This window comes from Pteropus medius, unplaced genomic scaffold (assembly GCF_902729225.1).
Source record: "Pteropus medius unplaced genomic scaffold, Ma_sr-lr_union100, whole genome shotgun sequence".
NCBI classification, from domain to species: domain Eukaryota; kingdom Metazoa; phylum Chordata; class Mammalia; order Chiroptera; family Pteropodidae; genus Pteropus; species Pteropus medius.
Window position 1 is genome coordinate 842,461 of NW_024350927.1, and position 26,399 is coordinate 868,859.

At 48.5% G+C, this 26,399-nt stretch overlaps 1 protein-coding gene across 1 annotated transcript in view; it reads right to left on the minus strand.

The window, feature by feature from the left end:
* Positions 1 to 26,399, minus strand: part of IGSF21 (immunoglobin superfamily member 21) — a 226,341-nt gene that overhangs the window by 102,351 nt on the left and 97,591 nt on the right. Inside the window, exon 2 of the mRNA XM_039842076.1 lies at positions 25,777 to 25,889. Within this exon, the coding sequence (XP_039698010.1) occupies positions 25,777 to 25,889 (113 nt within the window). The remainder of the gene's footprint in view (positions 1 to 25,776; positions 25,890 to 26,399) is intronic.

Here is a 26,399-nt window from a genome sequence, read left to right on the forward strand (position 1 = left end):
GTTATTGAAGGGTTTTTCATACACATTCTCTCCACTAACACTATTAGGAAGTTCTTCCTTAGGTCTAACTTCCATCCTGTCTGCTGTGGTTCGGTAAAGATCTATGTATTCCAGGAAACATGAGCTAATGCACCCAAAACTGGGCTGACACTATGGGTCAAAAGGAATGTGGAGGTAAAAATAAAGAGCGTGTCTTCTTTAAATATAACTTCCTTCACCGTCCAGGGTATAATTTGCTTGGCTTGCTCTAGCCCATCGGCTTATCGCTGAGGGCCTAGCAACTCTGAGAGGGGAGGATTATGCAAATAGAAATCAGCTTTCAAGAAAGTGGGCTAATCCAATATTACCAAGAGAGCTGAGTTTGAGAGGAAAAGCGGAAGCCACTGAGATGGGTGAGCTGCGGAGATAGGGAGCTAGCTCACTAGAGAGGGTTCCCTTGCTGGCACTTGAGCCAGGTAATAGGAAAGGAGATCTGGTATCTATTTTCCTGATACTCGGAGAGGGAGAGAGAGAGGGGACTAGGCTGGCGGACAGATTATTTGTTGCTGGGATGGCCCTTCCACCTTCCCAGAAACCTGGTCAAATGCTGAGAGATAGGTGTGCTCTCGGAGGCTTGAAGCTTTCCCACTGAGCTTTCCGCATGAAGGCAGACCCAAACCCACCAGGTAGACCAGATTGTGAATTCAGAAGGTCAGACCAAAGCTTTCTTGGGAAATACCTCAGAGCACAGGATGGTTCCCAGAGAGGCCGCTCCTCAATAAAACGAAGGTGCCTGCAGAACCATGGACAGCTCTCAGAGATGGGAACCAGGCTCCTTTGGTGACCTGGGACTGTGCCTTAGGGATCCAGTCTTAGGTTTTCTTTCGGAAAAGTGGAAGCCTATTGTACCCTCAGCCCTGGTGGCTCCAGCAGTGAAGGCAGACAATTAAATAGGCAATTCGAATTCACTTTGATAAATGCTTTGATTTAGAAGAAGTGGAGGGAACTGGGGAAACTCAGAGCAGAAGCGTCTATCTAACCTAGATTTGGGAGTGGAGAAAAGATTTCCAAAGTGACGGGTAAGTAGGAATAATCTCAGTATGAGAGGAGAGTGGACATGTCCCAGGGAGAGGAACAGCATAGGTAAAGGCCCAGAGGTAAAGGAGGGTGTGGCTTATTTGAAGAGCTGAAAGAAACTCCACCATATGGCTGGAACATCCGGTGGGAGAGTCTGCTTGGAGGCTGGCGAAAGATGAGGTAGAGAGGTAGGTAGGGGCCAGATACCATCGCGCTAGATGGCATGGAATAGAGCTGGACTCCATTTTGAGGCCAAAAGTAGGCTGCTCTGAGGCTTTACACAGTGAAATGGTATTAGATTTGCATCTCGAAAGTTCCCTTTAGCTGAAAGACAGAGAATGAATTGGGGCTGGGGAAGCCTGTCTCACTGAGTAGGTCAGGGGGTGAGAGTCATCCTGACTCAGGTGATGATGGAGTGGACTAGAAGGTAGGGCTCCTGGACGGAGGACAGTGAACACACTTGAGAACCATTTAAGAAATAGAATGACAGGACTTGGAGGGTGATTGCTTAGGTATGGGGAGTGAGGCAGGGGTTACGAATGACTCAATGTGTGGAAGCAGGTATAAGAAACAGGGAGGTAGAAAGGAATACAGGATAGAATCAAGAGGGAGTTACAGGCCAAGGGAGAGGGAGTGACTTAGGTCAGAGACAGGTAGGGCCACAGAAGTGAGGGCGAGGAGCTTAGTGGAAGGGGAGAGCCACAAGAAAGTGAGGGGCATGAAAGCATGATCGGCATAGGGATTCGGGGTGCTTCAGCGCATCCACAGCAGGACTGCACAGGACTGTGGGCAGTATCAGGCTTGACAAACCTACTCTGCTTGAATGGCTGAGGAAAGGGCCATAAGTGCCCCAAGTTGGGTGAGCACTACTGAGCAGGCAGCCAGGGGAGTGGAAACTGAAGTTTGGCTGCTCATTGCCGTGCTTCTGAGGTAGGCTCGGCCCCCTCCTCCAATCCTCAGTTTCTCACTCTGTAATATGGGGGTGGGGACACTTCTGCCATCTACTTCTTTACAGTGGAAGCACCTGGAGAGTGGAAGAACGGGTCTAGACAGGACCTGGGGTCAGTGTCTTTCACTGCGGATTCAGAGCACCTGTCACTTGACAAAGCATGAAAGCAGATGGGCTGGGTGAACTAACCTCTCCATTTCCCAGAACATCCCCTATGGTGCTGAAGGCCTGGTAGAAGGAAGACAGGACCACCGGCTCAAAATAAGTGCTGAATGGATGTGTGGGTAGATGGGCATGTAGGTGGATGGATGGATGGAAGGATGGATGGGTGGGTGGGTGGGTGGTAAGATGAATGAGCAAACATCTGAATAATCCCCATGTTCTAATGGGCTCTAGGCATGGACAAAGCCTCCTTGGGAGATACCAGAAGTGAGGCAGAGCAACCAACCTTGGGCAGCCTATGTCCGGGGGTAACGCAGGCAACGGCCTGTTTGGTGGTTGATGAGGAACTCAGAGACCAGCAGCCACAGCCTGAGAAAGCTGCTGGCAGACAGTCCGTTGGGAGTAACACGGTGTCTAAAACCACTGCTGGAATAGAAGGAAACAGAGCCGATGAGAGAGGCCGAGACCAAGCCCAGACCGATGTAGGTGGAAGGTCTAGAGCTGCTAAATGGCTACACAGAGTTACACGTCCGTGGGAGGCTCAGAAAGAGGGACGCGGAACCTGTGGGTTTTAGGTGACGACAAACTCTCCCAGCTTCACAAGCCCGAACTCCGGACCCCTCCACACCTCTTCTGTCACCTTTCGGCTCAGGAGATAAAAACCGAAGCACCGGAGTCATCTGCCTGGGGTCCCGTCCAGGCTCCCGTCCTTACCAGAAGCATGAACTAGACTGAAGGACCTAAGACTCAGTTTCTGTATCTACGAAATGGGGACAATAATAGAAACTCTGTCACTGCATTGTTTGAAAGGTCAGAGGCCATTTATAAAGTGCTTAGCTCCGTGCCCGTGCCCCTTACTGAGCAGTCCCCATTCGCCCTGCCTTTGCTCTGGCAGGGCCTCTCTCCCAAGCTGCCCTGTCCTTTCTCTCCACTTTACTTCTACTACCTTTCCAAGCCCAGTGTAAACGCTGCTCCTTTCAAGAAGCCTTCTTTTGACTAACCTCGCTCCACTGTCTTCTCTCCACTGCTTTGCGAGCTACTAAGGGTAGGGGTAAAGTCAAGGGGTCCTCTGTCCTCTCCCTGGGGCCTTCAAGGCGGGAGGTGCCTAGTTACTACAGATGATTGTCCCTGTCACAGGAAGCTGAGATGGCTGTCTCAGAGCCTTCTTTGCCTGTACCTCCCCTTGTGCCTCCTCTTCCAGATAAAATGCTGGTAATAAAGTTAGGTTGAACTGGCCTGTCCCTTTAATTGGTACTTTGGCAAGAAAAAGGTTCCCTGCTAAGCATTAAAAGGCTTTAAAATTCTCTTTATTGCACTACCTCTGAGAGCCCATGCTGGATCCCAGGGACTGACAGGATCCAGCCTAGAGGTTCCCTGGGCAGGACCGTGGAGAGATGAAGGCCTCCCTGCACCTTCTGAGAGGCTGATGGGATGGAGGTAGAGGCCTGGCATCTGGCCCAATCCCCAGTCCTCAAAGGAGTGAGTGTTCTCTCTCCCATCCCCTCTAAATGAGATCCAAGGCAAACTACATTTAAGGACTTGTGGGTGCCGGGGAATAGTGCAGCCTCTCAAATGACTTGGGAAAATTTGGGTTTGCTGTGGTCCCTTTGATCTCTGGACACGGTGGCAAGGATGCTCAGCTGCATCTTCTGATAGAAAAATGTAGGGACAGGTAGATCCATGGAAAGGCCACCTGCTTCTTGTGGGAGGGAGAAGTATTTATTATGGCAGAGTGGGCTCCCGAAATTGTCCTGATCCTGGAGGAGCTTCGACAAGATAAATCAAGCCATCACCCGGGGTCGTGAGCATGAGGGAATAGGGGTAAAAGATGGCTTGGCAATTCTTCCCACTCATTATTCCCAAGGGTTGAGCACCTCCCAGGTGCCAGGATCTGAGCTTGGAGTGTTTTTCCTACATCATCTTATTCAGTCCTCATAACAAGCGTGTGAAGCCAGCGTCATCAACACCCTTCTCTAAAAAGGAAGTCTAAAGTTCAGAGAGTTTAAGTTGCTAACTCAAAAGGTGAGAGCGGGGAAATGGCAGAGGTGGGATTAGAACTCATGCTCTTTCTCACGCCGCATACGTTATTCCTCAGGAGTGGGTGACAGGAAAGAGAGCTGCCGGCGTGGCTGAGCACGCTCCAGTCCCCCTCTCCTTCCCCTTCCACGCACGTCTCATCAGATGTGACCAGGAGTGGAACTTTGCCTGAGCAACTTCCCAGCGGTTTATATTCTTGAACTTGCTAGGGAGGGAGAAATCTGGAAGTCAATTGATGGCATAGAGAGAGGCGCGTGGGGTATGCAGACCTGGGCCCTGACTCTGGTGGCCTCTGCTTAGCTAGTGACTATCTTGATGGCTGGGTCAAGTCTATAGCCTCCTCTGGACCACTCTTTCTACCTGGACTTGGATGTCACTGAAAACCTTTTTAAGGCTAACACTCCAGGGTCTTAGGGCCACATCCTTTAAAAACTTGGTCAGAGAGCATCTCAGCCTACTAACCCTATGGAATCAGAGAAAAAGCCATTTGAGGAATTTGACTTCACCCTGAGAAGGAAAAGTTAAATGTTTTAAGTATAAGGGATTACAATAGGAGCGATCATGTAGTGGGGACCTACCAGTCAGGCATAGTACCGGGTGCTGCATGAATGGTACAACATCTGTCCCCTTCTCCATGTCCCCATCACCATCGGCCCATGACCAGGCCACCATCATCCCTCATCTGGAAGACCATGAGAGCTTATTAACCCTTTCCTTACCCCACTCTTGTCCTTAGCAGGGACAGGGCTGGGTGATCACTAAATTTCATTTTGTTGTCTCTTTCCTAGGCATCCAGTAAAACTATATTTCCCAGGCTCCCTTAAAGTTGCAGCATTGTGGTTGGGTTCTGGGCAACAGAATATGAGCACGATGACCTAAGCGACTCTCAGAGTGGCCCATAAAAGTAATCGCATGACCCTCTTGCGTTTGTGCTCCCCTTTGGTGGTAAGCACGCATGTTGATGGTGTCGAGCCATCGGAAGAAACAAACCTGCATCCCTGCATCACTTCATGGAGGACAGCAGCCCTGGATAACCCACATCCAACTTCTCGCGAACAAGCAACAAACCTTCGTTGCATCAAACCACTGGGTCATCCCGATTCATATACTCCCCTGCAGTCCAGTTTCTGCACAATAGCCAGAGAATTGTTTTCAAAACATAAATGAGATCGCGTTGCTTCCCCTTTAAAACTCTCTACTAAGTCCCATTACACTAAGAGTAAAATCAACAAAGCCCTGTGTGAGATAGCCCTGCCTCCTCTCTGACTGACGTTCTCTCTTCCCTCTGCCCTCCATGTTCAGGCACATGTCTGGACAGTGGAACAAAGCTCATCCTTTCCGTAGATATCCTGCCTGCCCGGAATGCTCCTCCCTCAGATCTTTGCATGGCTCCTCATTGTCATAAAAAGCTCAGCTCCAATGTCATTTCCTAACAGGCACCTTTTCTGGTTAGCCGGTCTCAGAAGCCCCAGTTAGCCTCTGTCACAGCATCCTAAATTATCTACAGCCACACTTATCACTGTCTGATGTCTTCCTGCTAATTAATTAATGGTCTGTCTCCCAACCCCACCCCCATTAGAGCAAGGATATTGTTTGTCTTATTCACCATATATCCTGGTGCCTAGAGTAGTTCCTGGCACACGGTAGACACTTCGTAAGTGCTTGTGGTCTGGAAACATTAACTTTTATAGCCTTGCGAGGTGGGAGTTACTATCCCCATTTAGCACAAGAGGAAACTGAGGACCAGAGGGATTAAAACGAGTAAATGGCAGAGCTCAAATTTCAACCTGGCTCTGTCGACCTCCATGGTGATCTTCTTTCTACTTTATATTTTTTTTGCATTTTTTGAAGATATTTTAATTATATGGGGTTTATGATCCAACACAAAGAAGGGAAGTCACTCTGTCTTTTGTAATTTCTCTTAATTCAGCTCTTGCCCTCAAGGGTTCTCAGTCTGATGGGGGAGACATGGTCCTTTTCTCCTGAAGGAACACACTGTCTGAGGCTGAGGACAGAATTGTATCCTGAGAGAATCATAGGGGCATCTACAAAGCAACATTGAGGTGAGTGCCAATGAATAGAGTGCATGCAAATTCAGCAGGGCCTCTAAAAGTCTGATCTGTACAAACTGAACAGAGAGAGAGAGAGAGAGAGACAGGTAGAGACAGAGACACAGAGTGCTGTGAGCACTGGGGCATCCACACCCCGCCCACCTCCCAGTGAGAGGAGGGGAGCAGACTGTCTCATGGATGAGCTGGCAGAGATGCTGCCAAGGCTTCCCCTGGCAACAGGAAATGAGTCTGAGGACACACAATGTGCATTGGTGAAGGTGGTCAGGAGCCAGGACCTGGGGTGCAGGTTCCAATGGTTCGACCCTTGCACTGGTGGGTTTCCATTGCAGTTCTAACCGCCCCAATTCCTTCTCTGTGGGATAGTAGTGGGGAAGGGGAGGCAAAATCAAGAATGAAGGCAAATATTGGCGGGTTTTACTTTTTAAGGCTGAAACTTCTTTTGCCAACTGGCTCATGGCCAATTTCTCCAGTCTCGACCAGAGAGATTTAGAGGTAAATGTGAGGAGAGATGCTGCTAGCCCAAAACTGGACTTGGGTTTTGAAGTGGCAATCTAACTGTGCCGGCCAAGATCTCTGAGCTCAGAAAGGCTGTTCGAATACGCATGCTGCTTTCTACATAAGGTAGCCCTGACCTGGACCACCTTTCCGCCTCCTCTCTACCTGGTGAGATGCTGAAGGCACTCACACCTCCAGCCCACCTCGGATGTTACCTCCTCTCTGAAGCCTTTCCACAATCCCCCTACTCAATATTTTGCTCCTTCTGGGCATTTAGCAGGCTCCTGGCCACTAATCCATTCCCTACCCTCTACACCTCCTCCACTGCCAATTCCTTACCTCTGAATTGAAGCCTCCAGCCTGGAGCCCCAAACCTGCCCTTGAGCTCCCCAGTCTCCACTCACTTCTCTAGTTCATTGGCCTCACAGCAGCCAGCGATCAAACAGACTATGCCTGCCATTCTTCTGTGTGAAAAGGGAGTCCCTCTTTGCTGTCAAGGTCAAGCTCAAGCATCCTGGATGACAGTCTAGGCCCTAGGCACCCTCCACTGTTTTCTGCTTCTTTGCCTCTCCCTGTCTTGACCCCCACGAGATGGCCCACTTTAATTTTCACAGGTGCCACACTTTCCCTAATTTTGGGAGGCCTGCACAGGCTCTTGGTTAAGATCTCTTCATTCTTCATTATTCATTCTTCAACTCCTTGAGAAGCCAACCCTGACCACTCAACTCTAGGCTGGGGTCCATGCTATGAACTCTGTCCATCATTTGTCAAGTGGTTCTGGTCTACAACCTCTACATCCCCCAATAGGATTTAAGCTCCTTGGGAGCAAAGATAATCCATCTGTCTCGCTCAATGCCATACCCTCAGCATCTAGCACAGGCCCATAAATGCCCAGGAAATATGACTCAAATGACTTCAGGATGTTGGATGAATTAATGATGTTGCCCAGAGCACCTTGCATGGGAGAACTCGCCATGTGGCTTCTTCAGACCACGTCTTACCAATATCTGTGTCCTAAGGACTATGGTAGGCAAAAGTGAACATACTGAATGAATTTCTCAAGGCCCCAAGAAAGAGGCTGTCTTGCCTGCTGTGGTAGCATTTTCCAGTCCCCTACCCTCTGACCCAGAAAGTCACAACAGCAAGTGGCCCTAATCTAATGGAAAATCCCAGCACTGCTTTTTCTACAAAGGCAATCTATAAATCTCGCCACAGAACTTCACCAGCACCACGGAAATCAGCCTCTGACGGTCTGCTGGAGGCCCCCTACACGGTGCAAAGTTTTGAGATGTACAGAGGGGTTAATTCCAGCCGCTTGAAACGAGTTGCAATGTCTCCCTTCAAAGTCCCGTCAGCCCACATAGTCCAGGCTCCCACTGTGTTCACAGCCCCACGTGGGTAGCATGGCAGGGGCAGAAGGAGGGAGGAAAAAACACTCCGCTTGCAGGAAATCCGTAATCCCAACAAGCTGTCACCTCTACCCTGGTGGTGTTCCGTGGGCCTCTCTCTCTAGAGAACAATCCTCCACGCTGTGTAGACGCCTCTATTCCCGGGTCTTTTTCCTGTGAGTGTTTGCTCCTTTTATCTCATGACCCTATTTGCCTGGGAAGACTGGGAGTGGGGGTGGGAGTGGGTGGGGAGGCATGGGGGAGAAGCTTACTAAATAGGAGTGCAGATGCTGAAGCCACGCTGCCAGGATTAGGTCTTACCAGCTGTGTGATCTTGAGCAAGTTATTGCCTCTCTGTGTCTCCGTTTCCTCATCTATAGATTGGGGACAATGACAGCACCTACCCACAGGGCTGCTATGAGGATTCAACGAGCCAGTGTATGTGAAGTGTTTACACAGTGCTTGCCTGGCTGATAGTCAGTGCTCAATAATATTAGCTTCTATTACTATTGTATTGATACTATTTGCTAGACACTATGGTCGGCGCTTGCTGGAATGATCTCATTTTATCCCCACAATACCCCATCGGGGAGTATTAGTTCCCTCATTTTCCAGATGAGAGAACAGAGGCTTTGAGAGGCCAGGGACCTGCCACATTCGACAGGCTCACTGGCTGGAGCGTTGGAGCCACTGCCGGGAACTTTTTGCTCTCATCTCCTGATGCCCCCTCTGCCAAGCCTCTGGAAGCTCATACTCAAAGGACAGTGTCCTCACTCCCTGCCACCACCCAGGATGACAAAGAAAGGAAGTGGGTGGGATGGTGATGGTGTGTCCCAGGTGGGGTTTCGACGTCCCCAAGGAGGAACCGGATGCCTTTGCTGCTCCAACCCCTGGCACAGGCTGGAGCACTAGTCTTGGGTCTGGATGCCTGACAGCCAACTCCATCCTCAGCTCTTCAAGGCTGCAGCCCCTGAGAAGTGGGAGATTTGCAGCCACTGACCATTTCAAAAGAGCTAGAGTAGGATTCTGGAGTCCGAAGGACCTGGGCTGGAATTATGTCACATCTCTGAGCCTCAGTTTCCCTATCTATATGACAGAGCTGCTGATAGCTCCAGCTTCAGGTGGTGCATGGACAACTCTTAGCTTACTGCTCAGTGTGGCATGAATAATCAAGAATTCATTCTCTCCTCCTGAGTCCCAGTTTCCAAACTCAGCCTCAGCAATGGATGAATTTCCCAGAATCTCTGAGAGCCTGGGGTGGAGGCCTGAGCCCAGGGCTGCCTGGGACCCCAGGAGGCTCTCAAGCCTGTGGCTTGTGTAGGCAGGACAACGCTTTGGTGCTACAAGGATAGGCTTGTGTTAGACAGGCTGCCACAGACCCACACAGCGGTTTGGCGTGAATTAATAAAAGGCGTCCCAAGCATGGGAATCACTGATTAGAGCCCATGCTGAGTCACTTTCCCTTTGCCTTCTCAGTTGTGCACCCAGGTAGGGTATTACTCCAGGGACCCCGCAGCAAGACAATGGCTGCCATCTTCGCAGGAGACCAGAAGAGGCCTGAAGGAGTGAGACCAATGAGAGTGATTGTGAGAATGAGCCTGGAGGTTGGATTCTAAACTCCACAAGGATAATTAACTTGATCAGTGTTAGGAGGAGGAAGATTACAAGATACAGGCTCCTAGGGGCACAAGATGCTGGGAAGAGGGAAGGGGGCTGTCTGAACGATGATGAGATGGAGCAATTAGCTCAAAAAACTAGAGCGAGACGACAGGCAGGAAGGTGTGGGGCCCGAGGCAGCAAGAGGCACGCTGGCAACGAGTGGAGTCAGTTGGGCACTGAGATGTCACTGAGATGTCAGGGAACAGAAGAGCATCATCCAAGACTTGGGGGGATAGCCTGGGACCGCAGCACACTGCAACTCTATCTCAAGCCCTTAAGAGCTGAGATGCTTCTTGAAAAACAAACTAGGATTGAAATATTTGCTTCTTTTCAAACTAAGCAAATGCCAGATTCAAGAGCAGAAAGGGGAACAGAGAGCAGGAGAGTTCAAGGCCAGTTTTCAGTGTCAGGGCATCTAGGTTCACTTTCACTGCAAGAAATGACCACAGCGCATTTCAGAATTCTGACTTCCCCTTGGGAGTCAAGATCAATTACTCCCGCCCTTGCAAGGGGCATCATCATTCAGGAGGTGGCCTGGCCTCATGGTTAACTGTGTTTGAATTCCAATCAGAATCTAAGTGGCTTTGGGACCTGGAGAGATTCCTTCCCTTCCTCAGGCCTCTGCTCTCAGTATATCAGCAGAGGCGTGTACCTCGGCCACTTCACCCTGCCAAACAGCTGTAAGAGTAATCAGGAAGCAGCCTAGCTCAGTGCCTGGCACTTAGTAGGCACTCGACACTCACTTGTCTCCTAGTAAATGCAATATATCTGAAAGATGTAGGAAAGGAAGAAATAAAAATGTCAGTTAGAGAGACCGAATACCCAGACAATACAAGGAAAGCCACCACATACTGATTAAAGAGAATAAATGAATTCGTCTACTTTGTAGAATGCAAGATAAAGCCACACACACAAAAAAATCAATTGTATTGCATTCTTACATCCTAGAGACCCACGGAAAATCCAATGAAACAGATTCCATTTATAATAATAAAAAATAAGTACTTGAGAGTTCTTTTAATTTGGGACACAGATATTTGTTTAAAGAAATTATAAAATCCCAATGGAGGCTCGATATTAGGAAAACCATGAACATAATTCATTACATTAGTAAATTAAAGGAGAGAAACCATGTGATTACTTCAATAGATTTTTAAGAAGCATTTAATTAATTTTTCTTTATAAAAACTCTAGGTGAAATTGGAATAGAAGTAAACTTCCTTTACGTAAAGATTGTATTTATCAGAAACCAGCAGTAAATATCATGTTAAAATAAATGCAATCCTATGAAAAACAGAAATAAGGAAACATTTTACTACAAGCATTTCGAAGGTCTTAGACAGTGAAATAAGGCAAGAAATTATAATAAGTTTGATATGTAATAACAATACCAACAAATATATAGTGCCAGGCACTGTCCTAATTTCTTACATAAGATGAGAGAACTGGGGCACAGAGAGGTTAAGTAACTTTCCCAAGTCACACAGCTTCTAAGTGGTAAACCTGGGATTTGAATCCAAGTGATCCGGTCCCATGATATGTGCTTTTATACATTACGAGATACTCAGGTGTTCGAACAGTTATCATTATTTGCAGATAATATAATTGCATAACAATAAAAAATCTAAAAGATTGAAATTTTTAAAAAGCCTATTAGAACTGATAAATGTCAGGGAGACGTCTGCATAAATGACAAACATGTGAACATCACCAATTCCCTTTACTCCACTAGGGCAGAACCTCTACAGCAGTGATTAGCATCCTGCCTGGGACATAGTGGAGTCTCGATAACTGTCGAAAGATGAACCGATCGAGTACGACATCGTTTGGAAAGGTCCAACACAGCTGGGTTCCTTTGAGGGAGCCACAGAAAGACCCCTCTCCAGCCAATGCAGAGGAAGGCCCCCAGCATCCCTGCAATGACCCCTTCGAACCAGTGATCCCTTCCCTGCCCCAACTTGGCCTGACAGCTGGGTGGGCCCACGGCACATTCGTTGTCCGTGCTGGGAAGGGAAAGGGAGGTTAAGTCCCAGTCAGCATTCTCATCCAGCAGGCTAGCACCGCCCCCCACCCCTCCGTTCCTACCATTACTCAGAGTTTTATAGGACGGTTGGCAATGGATGAGGTGCTACTCTTGAATCTGTCCCATAGTCCATGTTCTCAGAGAACTAGAATGCCATCATGGGATTAACATGAAAAGCCAAATTGGCAACAGCGTCATTTATCATCTAAACAGAAAGAGAGCCGCTCTCAACAATGACCTCATGGAACACGCACTATTCAAGGCAAACTGGGCTGCATGGCTACTCCCACTGCCCTCCCGTGAGGTCAGTGTGGTTACGACCAGCCCATTTTACAGACGCAAGATGGAGGCTGAGACACTAGGGTGGGGGTTCCTCCTCCATGCTTCTGAGACATCTGTCTCTCTCAGCAGCACGTGTACCAGGGGTGGCACACTGTACCCCAGAGCCCTGCGCGGGTTTTATGCAGGTGCTAGTTCTACACACGAAGGCACGGGGGCATGGACTGGAGACCTCACTGATTCAGAGCCCACGAATTCAGACGGGCTTCACTCCTCTGTCTCCAAAGAACGGGCCCGGCGTGATTTCACATTCATCGAGTAAACAGGGTTAAAGGGGGATGTTGAAACCACTTAAGGAAATAAACAGCTTTCCTACACCCTCAATTATTTTGGAAGCACCTGCTCACGTATAATTAATGTGCCAATTAAAATGATTATTATAACTGTTAAAGCAAGTCCCCCAAGAACCACTACTTGACGCCACTTGTTTAGACTCATTTGAGTCACTCCACCATCTTGCAAAATAAATATAATAACAATAATAATAATAATAATAAAACTTCTGTTCTTGAAGAATAGTCGCTAATCAGACTTTCCACTAATCCAGGTCACCTGGCTCCCTCATTAACGGATTCGTGAGGGCTGTGTGCTGTGATTCGTGGAGGACCCAGCTCTGGATGTCATCACCAAACATTCTGCAGCATTCCCCAAAGGCACTCAGGCAGAGGCCCTGTGTGAGAGGAGCGTGTGGGAGGGGGGAGGGCCGCGGGAGAGGAGGTCCTGTCCCTTCCACCTGTCTGCTCTGCGTGTTTGTCTCGGGGTAGGTGAACCATGCTGTCATCTCTGCGGGGTGGAAGCTGTGTTTTCCCGCTGGTCTCCTTTTCACGTTGACAGCCTCTGCCTGCGTCTGCAATGGTGCCTCTGCAGACAGGTGGCCTTGGCTGTGTGATGATGAGGACAGCCCGTGCAGCCGGCCCTCTCCCCCTTTCCCCCATGGCGGAGGTCGCAGAGCTTCCCAAAGGTGGGGCACAGATGGCCGGTTCTGTGGACCAGCCTGGGTGCTGAGAAGTTTGGACTTTAAGGGGAAGTCAGATGGGCTGGTGTATAAACCCTACTCCACCTTACTGTCTGTGAGGCTTGGGACCAGTTACCTCACCTGAGTCTCAGGGTCCTCAACTCTAAAATAAGGGTGCCAGCATCAAATGGTCAGTGTGAGGATTCCATGAGGCGACGTTGTAACGTCCCTGACCCAGCACCTGACCTATACTACGGTGATGGCATTAATGATGATTATGAAGAAGAGGCAGGTGCCCCAACCCTTCTGAAGGTTCAACCACAGGGCTGCCTGTCATTCGGGGGAAATCCCTCCCACCCCCAGGATGGTATGTTCGATCTTTAGTGGAGCCTCTCAGCAAGAACATCGCTTTAGAATCAGATGGTGGGGTTCAAAGCTTTACCTGACCACTCCTTAGTAGCACAGCTTTGAGCAAGTTGCTTAGTCCCCACTAACCTCAGTTTCCCTGGCTCTAAAATGAGAATAATAGTGTTGGATTTTCAGGGTCCTTTCTGCCCTTCCCTGGGCCTTCCTCTTCCTTTTCCCAAGATTCCCCGAGGTCTCCGAATACCCTCCGCTTCTTCATTCATGGGAGCACAGGAGGCAATGACCCTGGAGAATCAGACAGGGGCCAGGCGATGCAGGGCCCTGCAAAGTGACACCAGGGATTTGGGGCTTTATCCTAAAAACGATGGGAGGCTTCGCTGATGTGTTTCAAGCAGGGTGACAAGGACTGAGACGTGTTGCTGTGGGGCGGTCTTCTGGATCCCGTCTTACCAACTTCCTTCACATTCTCCCCCACCTCTTGGCTCCCAGGTGTCTGTGGCTTCATCTCCTTTGAATGTTCACTCAAAGGTAGGGCACCCACATGAGTCTGAGTCCCAGAATATTGACAACCATCTGTCTCCTGAGGAATCTAGAACTTCTCGGGTACCTGGTATCCCACACTCGATGTGTCGGCTAACCAAGTTGGCTGGATGCTCCAACCGTACCTTGCTATGATGTCATCGCTAGGCAGCTGGAGATGTTGTAGCATATAATTTCAGAGCTGAAATGGATAACGTCATCTTGTCCTGGGATTGCTTGGGCCAGGAAGCCAGAAATCCTTTCCATTGCATTTTTGACAGGCAGCGACTCTACCATTTGGTTAGACGTGCCCAAAAGTGGAGAACTCAGTGGTCCCCAAGACATCCCATCCATTGTGGAAAGGTCTAATTGTGAGAAAATCCTTTACCTCATCAACTAAGAGTTGACTTTTATGTCCCTCAGAAGCACATAAAATATTCATTCATTCATTCATTCATTCATTCATTTCATTCACTCATTCTCTAAGCTATTTGCTCAGATACCAAGTCAAACAGGATGCCTGGTGCTTACCAATAAGGGGCTTGCTTTCTGAGAGAGACATGCAACCATTCCAATCAATCGCCCTGTCATGAGCTCTCAGCTAGCAGACATCTGTCCATTTTGAGGAAGTTACCACAATTTCAAGAAAGCATTTGTTTAACGATCTTTAACATATTTAACAAAATTTGTTTAACAATGTAATAGCTGTTTTCCTGCTTAACAACAAGCTCCATGAAAACAAGGCCACGTTATCCCTATTCAGTGCTCTATTCCCAATGCTTGGCACATAGTAGGTACTCAAGAAATAGCTGCTCCATAGATGAACACGGGAGCCCAGTGTGTTAAGGCATAAGGTAGAGTTCTGAGTGTTTTGAGTGTCCTGAGAATCTAGGTCAGCCTGGGTGATGGCAGGTGCACGAAGAAGACGGAAGGAGGAAAGGATGGGAAAGGTCTCTGGGGGTGACACTGTAGCTGACCTTGGAGGGCAAGTCGGAATTTACCAGATGGAGGAGCAAGGGCATGGCAGGCAGAGGAAGCGGCACGTGCATCAGCATGGCGCACTCCAAGAGGTGCAAACAGGCCGTTCGAGTGGCGGGCCCATTTGGGAATGTGGCAGGGAGCAAGGCTGGAGATATCAGTCAGCAGAGCTTGATTCAAGAAGGACCTTGTATGCAGGGCCGATGATCTTGGACTTAGTCCTAAGGTGATGGGAGCTCTCGTAAAGGGCAGTGTGGTCAAGGTACAATCAGATGTGTATATTTTAGAAAAGCAAGGGGCTGTACCTGTCTGCAATGGGGAGCTGTATGACTGCCCCATGGGCATCTCCGAGTCTCCTGGTGAGAGGGCACAGTCACCCTTCCTATGAGGGTGACACTCACGACACAGAAAAGGTAGAAAGAGAAGGAGGAGAAAGGACTTAGGAGGGAGGAGGATTCTGGGAAACATCCCTCGTTTGAGTCTTGTTATTTTATTTCGTTGGCATGCTAGAGTGGAAGTTCACCTTAAATCCTTCTCTGACAAGTTAAGTCAGCCCCCTTGTCATTTAAACCCAGCAGGGCTAAGTCACGCAGTCTGCTGGAAATCACAGTCTGGGCTTAATATAGCTCCAGAGTCCACTGGCTCAGAGGCCCCACAGCATCTCAAGCCAGGATCCTAACCGCAATGAAAGCTTATTCAAGCCTCGCCCTGGTGAATGCCCTGTCCAGGAAGCACCAGCCTCTTTCCCCAGCCCAAGGTCCTCTGGGGAAAAGGAAGGAGGGAGGGAGGGAGGCTGCAAGGTGGGAGAGACAGCACATGCTATTGAGACCAACTTACTTCACCCTTATATTTTATGGATGAAGATCCTAAGGCTCAGAGAGCAGAAGTGATTTGTTCAAGGTCACACAGCAGGACATTTTGTCCCCAGGCCTCTGCTCTTTCTCTTCTGTGCACTTGGTAGGTGAGGACACACTCCCCAGAACGAGCTAAGTTATCATCATGTTCACTTTGGATCTGCCAGTCTACTGTGTCTTTCTTGAATATCCAGTGGGAGAGCTTACTTCTTCCTGGTGGAGTCCTCATGTGACCCAATAGAACGTCTTGTTATTTGGGTATCATGCCAACTATTGGCACCCTCTCTCAATAGTTCAGGAGCTAAGAGCTCTTATCGGCCCCATATGAAAGTCTCTGGGCAGAGAAAGGGTCTCATTGCCAATATCAGAAACTTGATCTTAATCCCCAAAAGAGGATGGATTTTTCTGGTCAAAACGCCTCCCCTGTGACAGGGAGAGAGGTGATCTGCTACCAAGTAAGCCTTTCCTTTTTTCCCATCTTATCTTTTTTCCCAGCCAGGAGAACATCCTGGTTGACTGGCCTGTGGCCTCTGGACCAAGCCCAATGCCCTACTACTGTTCTTCCCACCTAGGGCTGATGGCAGCACCACCTCCCCGCTCACGTCCCCAGAGAACTCATGGACCACGAGCTTTCTGCTGCAGCCTTGCAGCCCTTTGGTCTTCTAGATCCATCCTGAATATGGACTGTGATCGCTCAAAAGTGGAGATAATGATGCCCTGCACACTTCACTCTCACGGTCACTTGAATATCTGCTGCTGTCATTCTTGAACCTTTAAGGAAGTGTCACAGACCGCTTTGAGAATATTCAGCCCTTTCCCCCGCAAATGCACATAACATATTGAGCATACTTTCTGGAGTTTCAAGCACCCCCAGAAGCCTATCTATCTACTCCCGAGGGATCCAGAGACTTCACATGAGGACCCTGGCCTGAGGCCTGCCAGCATCACGGCACCCACTGGAGAAGCAGATAAATAAAACTCAGCCACAGACACAAAGACAAGACGGATAACTAACATCTCCCTAATCGAAGTATGTACAAAATGCTGAGGGAACTTAGCAGGAGGATCTCTTAATTCTTTCTTGCTGAGCGGGGTCAGGAGGCTTCACAGAGGAGGGAATGAGTAAGACTAGGCCAGGCAGGAATGAGGATGGAGTAGTATAAGTGAACCCTATTTCCCTGTGTGTGGATGATGGAAACGGCTTGTCGGCAAGGCATTGCCCATTGTTTCACTCAAACCCCCGTGAGATGTTTAGAAAGTCATCGGGCCCACTGGCCTTACGAAGAAACGAATCTTTACAACTTAATCACACCTGACTGGACTGGAACCTCTCCCCTCGGGGGAAGTGGGTCCACTGGTTCATGTTTCTATCTCCAGCCCTGGTACCTTGGCTCAGTACCAAGAAGGACCTCAGGAAGGTTGTGTGAACGGCTGCCATCCAAAGGTCACCAAATTAATTGGATGGTAGAGCTGAGATTTTTCTTCCAAATACCAAATACATTGCTTAATTACTCTAGAATCCCCTAAACTCTCTGGGTAGCCACCTTCACATTCTCTAGGAGGAGAGAAAAGCTTCCAGCAGTTCTGGATTGCAAGGCTGGGGAAGTTCGGAATAGATAATGTCCGAGGTAGCTTATGAAAGACATGCAAATGGAGATGAACGAAATAAAAGCCATCGTGTCTCTATGTTATCTGCAAAGGTTCGTCCAGAAGTTCAAGGTCAAATTCCTTTCGTAATCAAAACCTCAAGGCCGTGCCACAGCTGGTCTCAGTGCTCTCCTCAACCCACTCCAGCCAGGCTTCTGCCCTTACGAACTCCAAGGAGGCTGTTTTGTCCGGGTCCCCAGAGGGCTCCATGTTGCCAAATTCATGGTCATTTCTCTATTCTTCTGCAACATGGGACATGGCTGACTATTCTCTCTTGGGATCTAGGGCACCCCACTCTCCTAGCTTTCTTCACGTCTTCTTGACTGCTCTGTCTCAATCTTTTTGCTGGTCAATTTTTCTGTCTCTAAATCTTGAGTGCCCCGGGGTCCAGCTCTGGGTGCTCTTCTCCAGCTCCCCTCCCCAGGCCAGCTCATCCAAGCTCACGGCTTTAGATCTGTCCTTATTCTGATGATTCCGAAGTATCAATCTCCAATCTTGACATCTCCCCCGGAATGCTAGATTTGTACTCAACTGCTGCTCTGACAGCTCCCTCTCCACGTCTCAAAGGCACTTGGAATTTAACAGGGCCGACAGAGAATCCCTTCCGGCAGTCTCTTCTTTGTTCTCCTCCAAGTCGCAGTAAACCGCACCGTTCTCCCACACCTAGCTACACCAGCCTGAAAGCCAGGAGTCATCCTGAGCCCTCCCTTTCCTCATCCCTTCCACACTTCGGCAAACCCTTTAGACTCTACCTGCAAGTCATAGCAGAATTTTTTCCCTCCCGTCATTTACACGATCACTATCCTAGTCCTCACCCAAGCCATTGTCACCTCTTGCCTGTCATAACAACTTTAATGTGGTCCCTCTGCTTCCAGTCTTGCCTTCCCTATAGCCCAGAAGTAACCTTTGAATTAAATAAACCAGATCTTGTTACTTGTCCGCTTAAAACGCTCCAAAGCTGCCCTCAGAATAACTCCGGATCCAAATTTCCTGGAGCACAGGGCCTGGCGTGAACAGCCGTCTCCATTTGTCTCACCTCATCTCTTAAGTCTCCCCCGAGTCGTTTCATTCCGGCCACACGGTAGCTCTCCTGTATTTTATTTATTTATTTATTTATTTTGCACATACAAAGATCGTTCCCAATATAGGCCCTCTGCCTGGATGGCTCCATCTTCTCTTCTCATCATGGTGGGTTCCTTATTGCCTTTAAGATCTTGGCTTAAATGAGTCTTTTCCTGACCACTGAGCCCTTTTCTATCCCATTAGCCTATTTTCATCATATGCACTGCCCTTATCATCATCGGGTATTTTCCTGTTTGTTTATCTCGTTAACTGCTCCCCCAAGGTAACCTGCATGATTTCAGGATCTTGTCTTCTTGTTCCTTGATGTGCCCCTAGTGCCTAGAACCATCTGGCTCAGTAACTATGTGCTGAATTAATGTTGAATAAACGCATGGAGCAGCTCCCTCTAACATTTTCCCAAACACCGGAACCTGGTCCTTGGCTGAGCCAAGGGCATTACAGTCACCTACAGGAACTGGTTAAAAGTACAAATTCCCCGAGGCTCCAATTCTGGAGATTCTGATTCAGTAACTGTAAGAAGAGGCTCAGGCAATAGTGTATTTTTACAGGACCCTCTGAAAGTTCTAAGGAGCAGACAGAGTGGGCAACTCCCGCCCCTTTGAAACCAAGATTCCATTGAAGACCAAGGATTGGGACAGCAGTAATTGCGATTCACATTCTGACCTCTAGGGGGAGCTTAAGGTTTCTCCCATCACTCCATCTCTGGCAGGAGGAGCCGTATAATAAGGGTCTGGGATGGATACAACCTGTGGTTGAGGGTGGAATAAAAGAATTGCAATAGAGCTAAACTTGGAAACCTATTCTTACTTCCTCTTTATGTGTTTTTAAATGTATTTTACAATCAGCTGTCCTTTGGGGGGCCCCCTCTCTGCTGCTCTCTTTCCTCTTATGTGACTAGCGTGTTAACATTGGTCATGGAACGCTCCTCACTAAGGGTGGAGGTTTGGACAAGGCAGTTTGGACTGGAATAGCTCTGGCTCTGTAAGGACCTCTTGTCTTCCTTATTCCCTTCCTCCTCCAGATCTTAATACTCTAAGATTTGTGAGCTCAAGATCAGGATGTGGGTCCAGGGTTATAGCAAGGAGCAGCCGGTTTGAGGAGCTGCCATGCTGGGCTCCAAGCCAGAGGTGCATGGAGTCGTTCAAGGAGTGGTTCATCTCACTCCTCCAGAACTTGGGCCCTGGTCTCTGCTCGTCATCAAGAGTGTATCTTCCTTCTTGCTCTTATGATATCACTGGACTGTAATGTCCCCCTTATAATCATCATTTTCTGTTTTGTTTCAGACAACAAAAAGACTGAGTCAAGAACTGAGATTAAGAGAGAGCCAATGCCAGGAAAGCCATTTTGAAATAACTCCTTGCTTCGGAGAGAAATAAGATCCATTGAAATAGCTTAGCTATGTAATGATATTTCCAAGAACTGGAAGTCAGTGAGTTCACTAGCATAACCACATAGGAGCAAAGAGTGTACCAGCTTACAGTGCTGTCTCTGTTCATCTGCCTTGGGAATCTAGGTGGATGAAATTCAAGGAATCTCATCTTGGTGATGGTCCACAAACACCTCCTACTCTTCTCTTATCATTTCCCTCTCTGGGTCCCTTAAACTACAAAGAGACATGATAGGACGATGGCTACCATTTATTGAATAGGTGCCATCATGGGCCAACCACTGGGCTTGTTGGGTTGCAGACAGTATCTCATTTAAGCCTACGATATAGGTGTTTTCCTGTCTAGTTTCAGATGAGGTAACTAAAATGCAGAAAGGTTAGGCCACTGCTCAAAATCACACACCCTGAACTCATATGCAAATACTCTGATGCCTAAGTATTTGCATCTCTTTTTTTTTTTTACTTACTCTTCCTAGCCTCCAGTGTCAATCTTTTCTTTAAGGGTCCAAAACAGCCATAAAACCCTCACGGCAAAGGCACCTAGAAAAGCCCCAAAGTGGGAGCTTGCATGGCCAGGTAGCATCATGGCGGAGGCATTTACACCACAAAACAAACACTCAGGCACATGACCCCTGCAAGGTGAAAGAGGCAAGATAAGGGGCTTCTGAAAGTGGGGGTGTTATCGCTGTTTGTAGATCTCCTTCTCTCTATCTCACTCTGTGGCTCTCTTTACTGTGGCCTTGTAACCTGGGCCCAGCGCAGCTCTTGGGAACAAACTGTGAAGGAAGGAGACAAAACAAAGGAGAGATAATAAAAACTGTCGTGAAAGGTTAAATTCCCATGATTCTCTGTGCTTGTTTAATGGATTTCTATGATATAAACAGACCTTTGGCTTTGCCTGCTGGGCAGGTGACCTCCAACTAAACGAGTTTAGACTGTATTTCCTAATAAGAAATGTTCCTTTTTTCCCCATGCTCCGCGAAGCCCCCCGAGTATTCAAAGACTCACACTCTCCTCCAAACAGAGGTGGATACATGGCACATGCATTTGTGTTTGGGCTCTACCGTTCGTTCCCTTAACAGATATTTACTGAGGTGGCTCTACTTGGCACTGCTGATACTGCGGAGGAAAGACACAGCCTCTGTGCCTGCGATGCTCTCGGCCCAGTGGACAGACAGGTATTCTGACATGGTGAGATAAGGGCTGGAGTGTAGACCTACAAATAAGAATCATGGAGGAGGAAGTGTCTAGAACTTTCTGCAGAAGTCAGAGATGGCAACATGAGCTGAGACGTAGTCTCTTAGGATGGCCTCAGTTTCCTCATCTGAAAAACAGGCTTAACAATAGTATCTGTCTCGCAATGGCAACATGAAAATGAAATGTAGCAAATACGCAAAGCACTCGATCCAGTGCCTGGCACGTAGTAAAGGTTCGATAATGTTAGCCACTCAGATTCATATTAGCTGCATTACTAAATGAGTTCCCAATTATAGGTGTAAATGAATAGAAATGAGTATGTGAAGGGCATTATTTATCATTTATTTTCTAGGAACACCCTGACTTTAATGCTATTTTGGTTTTTAGGTGAGAGCCTCCTATTGGCCAAGTATGGAATTGCACCTCTCCTCTATTATTCACTGTGCATGTCTAGGGAAAAGGGGAGCTGTGTGCATGGCTGTGAAGATGGAGTCTGGGGGACTCAAATCTGGGAGAGGAACCCCAGCAATGGGCAGAAAGCATGGGGAGATGGTGAGCAGGGCTGTGAAGCACCCTTGAGTTGGGCAGGGCTTTGATAAGCAATTGTGATACGCAGAACTTCAAGGGCCTGACAACTCTCTCGACATCTTTATGTGTTCAAAGAAGTCTTCTGAGAACAATGATCTGTCTTCCCACTAAACCCCACACCCCACGATCTAATGATGGCAGGTTATAAAACAAACACAATTCATTTTTTCCTGAAATCTACTTTAGAGTGAGTTTTCCTGGAAAGCTGGCTCACTAAAAATTCACTGTTATTCTTTTGACAGGAAAGCACACTATATTCTGGAGGCCACAGGAAAAAAGAAATCAGCTATTTACAGCAGTCTGTCCAGTAGAACTCTGTCCAGTGTGGTAGCCAATAACTAGGTGTGGTTAGTGCGTTCTTGAAATGAGGCTAGTGTGACTGAGAAAACAAAATTTTAATTTAATTTGCTGTAGTATCATTTAAATTTAAATAGCCATGTGTGACTAGTGGCTGCAACACTGGACAGCACAGACCCAGGGGCTCTCGTCACGTACACTTTCCTGAGTCTATTCTATAGTTTCGGCATCTTCTTCTACATATTGGACAGACCATGGGGAAGAGAGTCCAAGGTCATTTCCTCCATTCTCCCTGCCCCCTCCCCACTCCCAAAGAGTCCACAAGGTAAAACCTCTCCAAATGTTCAACCAGAAGTCTGATTAACCCCTAGGAGGTAATCCCCTTTGCTTCAGACAATTTCATCAGCTCTTCCCATTTACCCAAAGAATCCAGTCCACTCGCCATACTTCTGAAAGCTCAGGATGACCCCACTGCTAAGATAATGTCTTTAAGACCAGAGGGGAGGCTATTGGGCTTTACACATGTTTTGGGCCATTTTGTGCCCACTGGGCTGAGCGGGCAGTGGTGGCCTCATCACAATGCTCTGCTTTTCCCTTCTAAAGGGATTGGAGACCCAGCCCTGGCTAGGCCTGTGTAATCTATTCATTAACTTCCAAGCCGGGCTCTGTAAGCTCATTCATGGAGGATGAGAAGAGGAAGCTGGGGAGGCAAACACATGTACAGAAAACAAACAACACTGGTTCAGCAGCTCCCTGCTTGGGGAGGGGGGAGCTGCAGGGGGAGGAGACGGGGGGTGCGGGATGAAGCGTGGCAGTGAGGGGTCTGGCTGCGGGAGGAGACTGGGGGAACCTGTTGTTGCTTCTCCCACTTCCTCCGGAGGCCCTGGCCGACCATGGTTCCTGGAGCCCCCAACTTGGTGGGCTCTTATCTCTGTCCATTCAGCTGGGTCCTTGGGAAAAGAGGCAATCTGTGAGAAAAGGCCAGAGTGACAGCAGGCAAAGAGGAAGCTGGCAGCATGGAGCTATTTCCCTGGAATTTTCTCCCATCCTCCAACTCCATCCTCACCATCGTAGATAGGTACTTGGAGCTCCCCTGATTCCAAGGAGAGTCCCAAGTCAGCTAAGTTGCTATCTCAGTCCAGCTACAAAATCAAAGGGGCTCAAGCATTTGGCTCCAGTGGGTGATTTGCATATAATTTGCATACATCTGCATACCCCCCCTCCAGAGGACCTCAGTCAAAGGATGTGAAATGAAATGAAATAAATTAATTAGTGCATCCTACCATAGCCCAATATGCAGGGCCCGATACCCATAAGAGACATAACTGATTCTTAAAGCAATCAGTGTGATCGCGGGCTATGGTAGGGGCTGGGGCTGGGGTGGGGGCTGGGGTCTGAACAGGGGTTCTCAGCATCGAGGGTGGAGAAGGGGAGGGAGTCTCTGTATGAACGGGAAGCTGGGCATTTTCCTCCTGCCCCAACCCCATTCTCCATCCTCAGAGCTGCGCCCCCTGGAGGCCTGTTCCTGGTTTTCTACACCTGGGCCTGGCACTGGTGCTGCCCACGCCCTAGCAGCTACCTCTGCAGGGTAGAGGTAACATACAGTTTCCACAGTGACGTTCAGTTTCAAACAAGTGAGGGTTATTTGCTCCAAGGGCTGGAAAAGCCGTGAAATGTCCATTGGTATTTTCCTGTCTCCTGTCCCATTAACTGTTCTCATTGGATGTCTGTCACTACCCTTTACTCTAATCCCCTCTATCCCATCTACGGATGGGTGAGGGAAGCGCGGATCCACCGTCAGCAGTGAGCTGGAGTTAATTTATCCCAATCCTTCTGCCAGGTGCTAATGAGATGTTCGCAGCGTGTATCAGCCAAGCAGTTCCCATATCATGTAAATACGCCTCTTAGTGATTCAGTTCGTAGCACTATTTATAATACGCCTTGCCTTTCTCTAGGCCCATTGATCTATCTTGTATGGAAATCTCTAAAGCTGGGGCCCGGCAGGGTACGGAAAGTCAGATTCACAACTGTGGGGCCCAGTGTACCCAGAGAGCTTGGGTGGAGGGCCCTAGAGATGATGCTAAGTGGGAGGGGCTGCGATGCTTAGATGGAGAATAACAATTTTGGTTAAAAGGAGCTGAGGTCACAGCCAACAAAATAACAGCAACCAGTAAATGATGAATCAAATACCAAAAATTCAAGAAAAAAACAGCAAGGACAGGATGGTTCGAAGCAACATTGGACCAAGAACAAGACAGAGATTGAGGGAAGCTATTCCGAATCATAACTGTGAATGGTGAGTGTGACCCAGTAGGTCCCATGAACTGTGGACGTAGCTTGAAGGAGCAAAGGAACCAGTTTTAAATGCCTGATCACCAAACTGTCCCCACCCCACCTCCCAACCCCACTCCTCACTCCCCACCCCTTAACTTCTCTCCTCCATGCTCCTTCAAGAACAGCTCCATTTGACCGTGTCATCATTGGTTTCATTTGAAGAAAGGGTTGCACAGCTCACAAAGGTGAGAGAAGTGTTATTTTAGGACAAGTTGGCAAACTATGACCACAATTTGACCAAATCAGCCTACAACTTGTTTTTGTATGGCCTTCGAGCCAAGAATGGTTTTTTAACCTTTTCTAATGGTTGGAAAGAAAAAAAGAAGAAGAAGAAGAAGAAGAACATTTTGTGACACATAAAAAAATTATAGAAAATTCAAGTTCAAGTTTAGGCCTCCATGAATAAAGTTCATTGGAACCCAGCCATGCCCTTCCACTGACACATCGTCTGTCACTGTTTTCACACTACATCAGCAGAGCTCAGTAGTTGCGAGAGAGACCATATGGTCCCCAAAGAGGAAAATATTTACTCTCTGGGCCTCATGGAAAAATTTCACCAAGCCTTGTTTGAGATCATGGAAGGGGATGATTTCTCCGCCCAACCCATTCCCAAGATGGTGGTACCTCGCTCTGAGCAAACATGACACCCATTGCAAGAAGGACGGTGATGCCACGGAACTTTCTCCTGAGCCTAGCCAGCCCCAACTCTTATGGCAAAGACAGACTCATCTGGAACACGCAGTCCAAACACACGAAGCTTTCTATCAGTGCCTAAAAACACCAACACTTGTGCCCAAGACCCAGAGCCACTCCTCCTGTTGCCAACATCTGGGCCCTGGACAGGTGGGCAACTGCAGCCTCTAACGACATCCTTTGTCAGACCTAAACTTAGGGCACCAGACACTAGGACTAGTCCTTTACGTAATCGGATTAGAAAGCAGACTAGGTCTGTAATTTGATTTTTAAGAAGGCAGGAAGCCATCCTGTTTTTCTCCCTCCCCTGCCAAAACTGTTGCCCAAAGCCTCATGCCTGAAATGCCACCCTTTGACATTTCTTAGTTGCTGTGCTGCAGCCAGGGCTCACGAGGTTCTCAGCAACTCATACTGGGGACTAGCGGGGTTTCCTGGGCATAGTGGCACATTAGGGACACAGGAGGCCCAAATGAGACCGATCCCAAGAGCAGAAGAGAAGGCTGAGCAAAGCGGTCTTGGAGGAGGTTTTGGAAGAGGGTTTTGGTGGAGGATGGGGACCTGGCAGAAGGCATAGGACAGCTCCAGACTGGGTTAGGGCTGAAGATATAGCCCAGTCCGTGAGACTCTCCAGAGGAGCTCTGGGGACTCTACCCTTAGTCCCGGCTGTGGTCACAGAGAGGACTGTGGTGGCAACTTACCCGGTACCACACGATTTCACGCATGCGACCATCCGTCTTGAAGTTACACTTCAAGGTCACGGCGTCGCCAGCCACCACGGGTGGGAGAGGCTCGATGTTGACAGTCAGGTAGCCTATGGAGAAAGGGAGAAGGGGGAGGTGAGGGCACGAGGTGATCAGGAGGGTCGGGCTAACGTGGGTGGGGCGGCAAGGAGACTGACACAACCAACTGTAGGGGGCGCTGTTCGCGCTGCAGTCCGCGGGATTGGTGTCAGGGCCTGAATGCAGCTCTTCTGCCTTCTCACTGAAGTCTCCTTTCTCAGAACCTCCCTGACTCCCACGGGTCTCTCCAATTCTGAAAACTCTTCTTGGGGTGAATTTTCCCGTGAGGGCGGGCCCTGCTGGCACCTGAAGGAAGTGCCTGGATGCATTTCTATAAGATTTCCCAGAGAAACCGTTCTGCGGGCAAACGCTACACCTCCATCTGTCCTTATAGAGAGTCCTGGTACGTGTTAGCCCGCTAAACCCTACAGGAAATGAATCTGCTAAAACGCATTTAACCTAGCGTTGTCAGACGTATTTGACTATGGGTCCCTTAGCCACTCCCTAAACCCCACATGCATCCTACGCAGCCAGGGTCCCAC